At 41.2% G+C, this 8345-nt stretch overlaps 1 protein-coding gene across 1 annotated transcript in view; it reads left to right on the forward strand.

Moving 5' to 3' along the window:
• GDI1 (GDP dissociation inhibitor 1) overlaps nucleotides 1–2535 on the forward strand; it is a 68700-nt gene extending 66165 nt beyond the window's left edge. The window contains exon 11 of the mRNA XM_078664649.1: nucleotides 1940–2535. Within this exon, the coding sequence (XP_078520775.1) occupies nucleotides 1940–2092 (153 nt within the window). The 3' untranslated portion in view covers nucleotides 2093–2535. The remainder of the gene's footprint in view (nucleotides 1–1939) is intronic.
• The last annotated feature ends 5810 nt before the right edge of the window (nucleotides 2536–8345 follow it).

An 8345-nucleotide genomic window follows, 5' to 3' on the forward strand; every position in this document is an offset into this window, starting at 1 on the left:
CACAGATATGATACACCAGAAGTTACTGTCAAGAGATTGTTGGAGTTTTATTTAAAGCAGCATACTTCTTTGCCTGTGTTCTACCATTAAACACATATGACTTCAAGACAGCTCCATGGGACTATCTTTAAAAGATTAGAACTTCAAATTTGTAAAGCATATCTCTGTAGCATATGCTTCTGCTACGCATGGTGCAGCAATTGTTTTTCTACTAATAACAAACCGGGGGGAGAAGCACTCCTATAATCGTATAAAACAAGAGTCCAGCAAAGACCTGAACTTGAAACCTCAAATGAGAGTCACAAATAAGAGTTACATTGATTTCAAATCAATAGATATAGACCTCTCAAAATACAGGTAATGAAGAAGTTCATTCTTTATTTCAACTTTAAAAGCACGTACAAGGACACAGCCAACGCCTCAGACACGTGTGCCCCGAAGAAGACCCAATGTTTTGGTACGAAACGTGTTGGCTGTGTCCAAGCTTTTGCTGTATCTTACATCGAAATGGAAACTTCAATTAAACACATTTGTTTGGAAACATTTTAATTGAAAGATAAAGTTGATCTTCAATTATTCCCCCCTTCTATTCAAATGTCTTTTTTCATAACATGTGTTAGAAATACCTGAAAACTGCACCTGAACCTCTACTAAGTTTTAATCGCATCCACATTCTAACACCACCTTAACCTGTGCCAACACAAACCTTGCTCCCAACCCTAACCCTATTTATTACTCTGACTCTAGGCCTGACTGACCATAGACCCAGTGTTACCCTGTCCCTAACACTAACTCATTCCCGTCCAAAGACCTGCCTTTTACTATTAGCCTAAACCCAGGCCCTTGCTCTAACAACTTCATCCCTAGCCCTTTACTGTGACCTCACTTAATCGTTTCCTTTACCTTCTTTAGTCTAAGCTTAACTCTGACTTTAACCTTTGTCCTAGATCTACACCAAATCCAGACCTTGTTTCTAACACTTTCTTTGACTTTTGATTGGAGTTTATTCAAATGTTGATGAAATGCATTACTTTGATTTGTTATTTCTCAGATTTTCGTTTAAATACTCTCATTACATTAATTTTCTTTGTAAAGAACTGAGTGTAAGTGGCAGGATTTCGTGAAATTGCAAAGGAGCAAGAATGTAGGCTTTTGGGATTCCTCATGTTGTCTTAATGAATAGGTGTGCGGGAGGAGGTGTCTGAGGTGCCTATTTGGACGTATCTGTGTAGTTTGTCAAGAATTAGGTGAACCAATTGAGGACTTCTTAGGAGATGCCAAGGTGGGAGAAAAATAACATTATGTATGACTTTGTGAACAATTGTATAGAAAGCTGCAGAGAATACAAAAAGGACGTGGAGACAAGGCTCACCTTAGTTATTGATTTGGAGGTTGCCGGCAGGTTACAGCAGTCATTGTTACTCGGACGTTTAAGCGCTACTCTTCTTTGTAGGCGTCCACTGCCAGAGCAGATCCTGATGACTGGAAAGGTCTGTGCTGTTGGGGATGTGTATGTCTGGGGTCATATGTACTGTAAACCTCGCTACAAAGCAACGGAGTGTTGTACAGTTTAGTTCCATAAGTTGTCCCATGTTGCGCTATTTTCCCTTTCCTGCGTCGACAAGCAAAAGCAGTGTATCAGTTTTTACTCCATCTTAGACTTCAGGCGAGTATGCTTCCAGACTTGTGATGCCCAGCATCAACAGGGCGACATTGTAGGCGCCCAGAAGCATGTCCACCTGGCATTAGTAGATTATTCTAATACCATACTGATGTGAATAAAACGCGGATTGAGATCCAGCTGTACAGGTGTGTAACATGTTCATCTAACTCATTCTTGCAAAGTCCTATCAAGGGGCTTTCCTCTAAGCACCACCTCCACCATGTTGCCTGCCTCCAACGCCTCTCTCTTTCTCTGTCAACCTCCCCCACTCTGCAGGTTTTCTGCTCTCGCTCGTATGATGCCACCACCCACTTCGAGACCACCTGCAACGACATCAAGGACATCTACAAGCGAATGACCGGCACGGACTTTGATTTTGAGAACATGAAGCGCAAACAGAACGACGTCTTTGGGGAAGACGAGCAGTGAGGCAGGAGAGCGGGACCTCCTCCGGCCCCCGCTCTACCACCACCACCCACCTACTCACCCCGGATCTAGAGCTGCTGCTTCCCATAACTTATGATGACGACGTCTGTAATCCCGTAAACCCCTTTTATCCTCTCTTGGCCTGTCCTTTCTCATTCCAGACCACATAACCACAGGCTGCTGGAAGGGCCGTATACAAATATTTACGTATATACTGTCTACCACTTACAGAAAATAACCATTCCACTCTGAGCTAACCTTCTACTGCTCCTCTCCTTCCTTCTTTGTGTTGCCTTCTCTCCCCCCCCCCCCCGTTCACCCTTTCATCCTTCACGTCAGTTTCTATATTTCATGTCATTGGAGGGGAGGGGGGTGTCATTTTTTTTAACTTGGTAATTATGCTGTATTTATTTCTTTCGTGCAAAAAAAATAAATAATTAAAAGAAGGTTCTGCGCAGTGACTCACATCAGGCCAGGGACCAGGTGCTATGTCATTCACTGACACAGGTCCTATTAACTGGCCTGTTTCTGCACATCTGTCTCGGTTTGGAATCGACACTAGGGTTAAAGAATGTCCTAATGGCGGAGATGTTTGTGTGTCCCTCTGGTACTGTGTATCCCTCTGGCACTGTGTGCCCTGCCCCAGTGCTACAGTAGCTATAAAACTTCTGTACTCCGTGAGCATCGACTAGTTAGCACCATTGGTGACGGTGCGTTTGCAGAATGTGTGTTATAGATTCTCATGCGGTGCTGCTATGTAGTTTTGTGTTCGGAATATTACAACCTGTTTTCCTCTTAGTCTTTTGTTTCTTTTTCAGGTTTTGCATTTGCAGTTAGCTCTGCAACTAGGACGAGAGGCGTAGGAAACATCTTAAGCATCTCATTGCCCACCTACTGCCCTGTCTTGCACTTTTACTTCTCCTCCGGGAGGGTATACCGGTAGCAGAATCCACTTAGTGCGGATTGCTTCATGAAAGCCACTATTGGTCCTTAGACAATCCTGTTGCTTGGGAGATGCAATAGGTGTGATAGGTCATGAGAGCAACGTGTTGGGTCACGCTATCATTTTGAGGCTATTACAAAGGATGTCTGCCATGCCACACATGCATTTATGCTTGCAGAAGGCAACTATGAGTTGTGCCTGATCATGAAGCTGTTTCTTGCTTAGCGGCCAACTTAATAAAGTTCAGACAAGGGATATTTTGAACCCACAAGAGGCTTACTCTGTAATGACAAAAAAATGTAAAAAAACATTTACATACAGCAACTAGAGCTTTGAGCAATGGCAGGCCTTCCCTTAGATGGATAGCCGTAGTGTTGATTACAGATTCACTGCTGTCTGAGGACATTGTTGCTTGCTTATGAAATTGACAGGTGTAGCAATACCAGTCTTCTCATTGGTTGAGATGGCACTGGGTAGTGATGGTTCATAGGGTCAGTGCTCCCCATTTCTCATGGGTGCAGTCTGGGTGCTCCCTTCAGCTTCTGGGGGTGCTTTATGAAATGACCATAGGACCTTCAGCAATAAGGCTGGGCTCCTGATATCTCCTTATAAGAGGCGAGCACCAGACAAAAGAGGAAGAAGGGTGGAGTAGTTCATGACAGAACTTGTGTTGCAAGAGGATCTGAACCTGATGAGGACCCTGTCCGGGCTCCCTAAAGGCTCATATTCAGTACATTAGTAAAACTACCCAATCTGGAGGTGGGCAAGGTTTCTGAGATCTCAGCAAGTGCTCTGACGGTTTTGACATACTTGGCAGTGCGAAGGGTTGAATACTGTCCAAGAAGTTGCTGTGCTTTGTTTAAGTAGTTTGTGTCATTAAAATCATCATTGTTGTTTTTTTTATAGAGGTTGCGGGTTGTGATGATTGCGCAGGGACACGTGGCAGAGAACAAGTAGTCTCGTAGTCCTAGGGAATAATTTTGGCTGATTCCTGTAGCACTAACATACTGGTATAGAGTACTTCCAGATCTTTTCCGTGCCCCTACAAGAAGGCACACCTCACGAAAAGATACTAAACAAATATCAGGTTGAACATTGATTGCAATGCGTATGGAAAAATCATCAGAAGGTATGGCCGATTGGAAGTAGAATGCACCATAACATTCGCCAATGGATTCGGAAAGTTTTAGTGATAGTCACTTCTTTTAACCGCATGCGCGCTAGCGGTTTTCCCGCTGTGCGCTGCGTTTTTTTAAAACCCGCGTTGCATGACGAGCTCAGCTCGTCATCAGCATACGACAGGCGTACCTCATGACGAGCTAAGCTCGTCATCAGCGTCAAAGGGGTTAAAAGGTATATTCCTACGCATCGGTTTTACAAAAAATGCTCTATTGGTTTCTCTTGAAGTGGATAATCAAACAAATGTTTCAGGAAGGAGCATGCTGGATACTAATTGATCATAAAAGTGGAAAGTTCCAATGTTGTCCTCTCTTGGAAGGTAATTGAGCAAATATCAGCCATTTATGTGCAGAGATTGATCCCTCACCAGATGCTCTTGTTAAGGAAATCTTGCCAAATGTCACTATTGGGTAAAGTCTATTCCCAGAAGTTGCTCTCTGCGGACAATACCCTAATTCACTTTCAGGTGATAATACAACCGTGAGTTTCCCTTGGTTTGAAAATGTTCTCATAAATCTCTCTTGATTTGAGAGTAATCCAGTAAGTTGCTTTTTTGCAGAAATATCCCCAAAAATCAGTAATGGGTGGGAGAGTTACTATAATGATAACAGAAGTCAATCTAGGGTGGAGAAGGAACCTACACATTGTTATTGGGTGGACTATATTCTAATAACACTCTTGGAATTGCAGATGCTTATACTAATTGCTTCTGGGAAGGAAATGCTGTAATAACTGTCCTTTAAAATTAAAATGTTTTCATACGTTGCTCCTAGAAGGCAATATAAGAGATCCTCTTGGATTTGAAATGCAAAAGTGGCTCTTGGAAGTGGAATGTAAGATTTGCTTCAGTGGAATGTACAAATTACTCTTGTAAGTTAAATGTGAGAGCTGCTCTTTGAAGATTATGTATGAGTTACTCTTGTAAGTTAAATGTGAGAGTTGCTTTTGCTTTTTGAAGATCTTGTAAAAGTTACTCTTGGAATTTAAATATGAGCGTTACTCTTTGAAGACAAGAGTTACTCTTGGAAGTTAAATGTGAGAGATGCTATCGGAGGGGGAGTTTCCCCTGAAATAAGATGTAAGAGTCTTGGACATTAAAAGTGAGAGATGCTCTTTGAAGACAATGTAAGATTTACTCTTGAGAATTAAATGTGAGAGTTGTTCTAGGAAGGGGAATTTCTCCTTGAATGGAATGTACGGTAAAAGTAAGACTTTCTCTTTGAAGAAACTGTAAGAGTTACTCTTGGAAGTTAAATATGATTGTTGCTCTTAGAAGTTTAATTTGAGAGTTGTTCTTAGAAGGGGAGTCTCTCTTGAAATAAAATGTAAGTCTTGGAAGTTAAAAGTGTGACTGGCTCTTTGAAGGCAATTTGAGAGTTGATCTTGGAAAGGGGTTTCTCTTGGAAACAAATGTAAGAGTCACTTTTTTAAATGGAAAATAAGAGTTGGAAGAGTGTAAGAATTTCACTCTTGGAAGTAAAATGGAAGAGCTGCTCTTTGAAACCGAAGGTTGATTTATCAGGGAATCTAATATGAAAATTGCTTTTGGGCATGGAATGTAGAATATGATTTTGAAAGAGAATGTAAGAGCTATTTTGGGAAATAAAAAGGGAGAATTGATATTTGACATTGGAGTGTAAAAGTTGCTCTGGGAGTGAAATGTAAAAGTAGTTCTTGGAGTGGAATGTAAGAGCAGTTCTTTAAAATTGAATGCATGATTTGGTGTTGGTAGGGAATGCAAGACTCGCTTTCTGAAATGCAATGTAAGAGTTATTCTTGGAAGTGGAATATAAGAGTTACTTTATAAAGTATAATGTAAGAGTTACTCTTGGAAGTGGAATATAAGAGTAACTTTCTGAAGTGCAATGAAAGAGTTACTCTTGGAAGTGGAATATAAGAGTTGCCGTTAGCAGGGAATGTAAGAGTCGCTCTTGGAAGTGGAATGCAAGGGTTGCTCCTGGCAGGGAATGTGAGACTCTTTTGGAAGTTGAATGTAAGAGGTGCCTTCTCAGCATATGTCAGACTCACTCTTGGAATTGAATGGAAGAGTGCTCTTGACAGGAAATGTAAAAGTAGCTCTTCTAAGGGAATGTACGAGTGACTTCTAGAAGTGGAAGAAAATCCTAGCTCGTGAAAGTATTCTGGAAGTGGAATGTAGCCGTATCTCTTGGAAGGGGATTTTTCTGTAAACATTGGTATTGGGAATGAAATGTGTCCATATCAGGTGCTCATGGGAGACGGATTTTCCTGTATTCGGTGCTCTTGGAAATGGAATAACCCAATAAGTTGATTTTGGAACATGTCTGGGGAATGTTACATCACCCATAAATAATAAAACACCTGATGCCCTCCAGTGCATTCCTCATTTGTCACATACTGCAACACTAAACTGGTGAGAGAGTGTCCCAGAAGTTGTATAGATGGAGAAAATTCGAAGGAAAAGAGGAGCATGTAAAAATCCTCTAAAAGGTGATTCACATTTACTTGTTACTGTCCATGAGATAAAACTCATTGCCTAAAAGATTCAAGTCAGTCAGTCAAAATACTTTTTTATTATACATCTGTAATCCCATTAGAAGTAATCCATCAAAATATACATTAATATTCAAATGTGTTAATATTGCGTGGTCGCGCAGCAGATTTTAAAAGAAGACCAGGCACCTAGATGAGACTTGGTGCAGAGGCTGGCGAGACCTGAGATGGACAAATCTAAGACCGTGACTTCCACTTCACGTGGAAGGAGTTGGTATCAACGTTACAGGTCTATGGCTGGCGTTTCCACAAAGGGCTGACTAAATTACATGGTGGACCCTAAACTATTTTTTTTATTTGGTCTGAGACTCAAGAAGTCCTTGCTCTGGAGCTGGGCTGCTGAAGATCCTATCATGCTAATTAGGAGCAAGGAACCAGCTAAGAAAAGTGGAGAAGACCCGTCGGGGAACTATCTAATCGGATGTGGATGCAAGTCATAGATTAATGTCTAAACTAGGTCAGTAGCACAACTGCGCCATCCAAGAAGAAATAGAGCAGCGGCAGGCCAGATGTGAAATATAACGGTGGAGCAAAGACCGAAACTAATCAAAACATATAACAGTCTCGAGCTACGCAGGACGCAGGAGACGAACCACATGGAGGAAGTCCAGTCTCCAAGCGAAGTGTTAGGCTTATCTATACCCATGGCCTGTAACAAGGCAATGATTTAACCAATGGCTGCAGGCTCGTGCAGAGTATTTGCACCAGTGAGGCTGCAAGTAAAGCATGTAGGACTTTTTTGGGAAAGAAGTATGGAAACCATTGCAAAGCCTGCAATGGTGTTTAGTAAGGCGTAAATACTCTTTGCCACCATGGATGTGAGAGGGCGCTTGTGTTTTTCATTGACTACTCTGTAGCACACAACCCGAGAGAAAAGAAAGAAAATCAACAGACGTATATTACCGGTACTGAACCAAATGGCAAAAAAATATAATCTAACCTTGGTATGGTGAGAGAGGCCTCTGTAGCCTTGCATCATGCGCCGGACTGCACTCGGACACTCCCATGTCCACTCCTAAAGATTTTTACTTTGATAAGATTAAGTAGTAGTTCCAACCACTAGTTGTGGGGAAAATGCACATAATGTGAATCTGCAACACAACAAGTTGCAAATAGTTGGTTATAGGTAAGTTACGTTTTCTTTTTTTATTAAGGCAGCAGGCGGGTTGCCAATAATTCAACTGAAAAATATATTTCATCTCCATCACTTTATTTTTCCAAAATGTCTTTCTGTTTTGTATTTGTGTTTTTCTTTTCATTTATGACAAAATTTTGATTGGTAATTCCATTTACAACACTTAACTTTCACAAAGGGCTGGACAGGAAAGATTTTTTTATTCATCTAACAGTTAATAACATTTAATTGTTTTTCTGCCAATTCCCGCAACAAAAAAACAAAAACAAATAGACAGTGGTATAAATGGAAAAAAAATAGGTACAATAAAAATGGGCTCTTATTTTGGAAAAATGTCTGTCCTTAGCAAGGTAACTCTGTGAACACTGGAGTTGCATGTGTACTTAGATTTAAGAGATGTGGGGGCTGTTTCGTTAGGCTTGCCGCACTGAGTTATGGTTCCCAAGCTGGGTCATGTGAAACTCACA

The sequence above is a fragment of the Lissotriton helveticus genome, chromosome 10, assembly GCF_964261635.1.
Source record: "Lissotriton helveticus chromosome 10, aLisHel1.1, whole genome shotgun sequence".
NCBI lineage: Eukaryota > Metazoa > Chordata > Amphibia > Caudata > Salamandridae > Lissotriton > Lissotriton helveticus.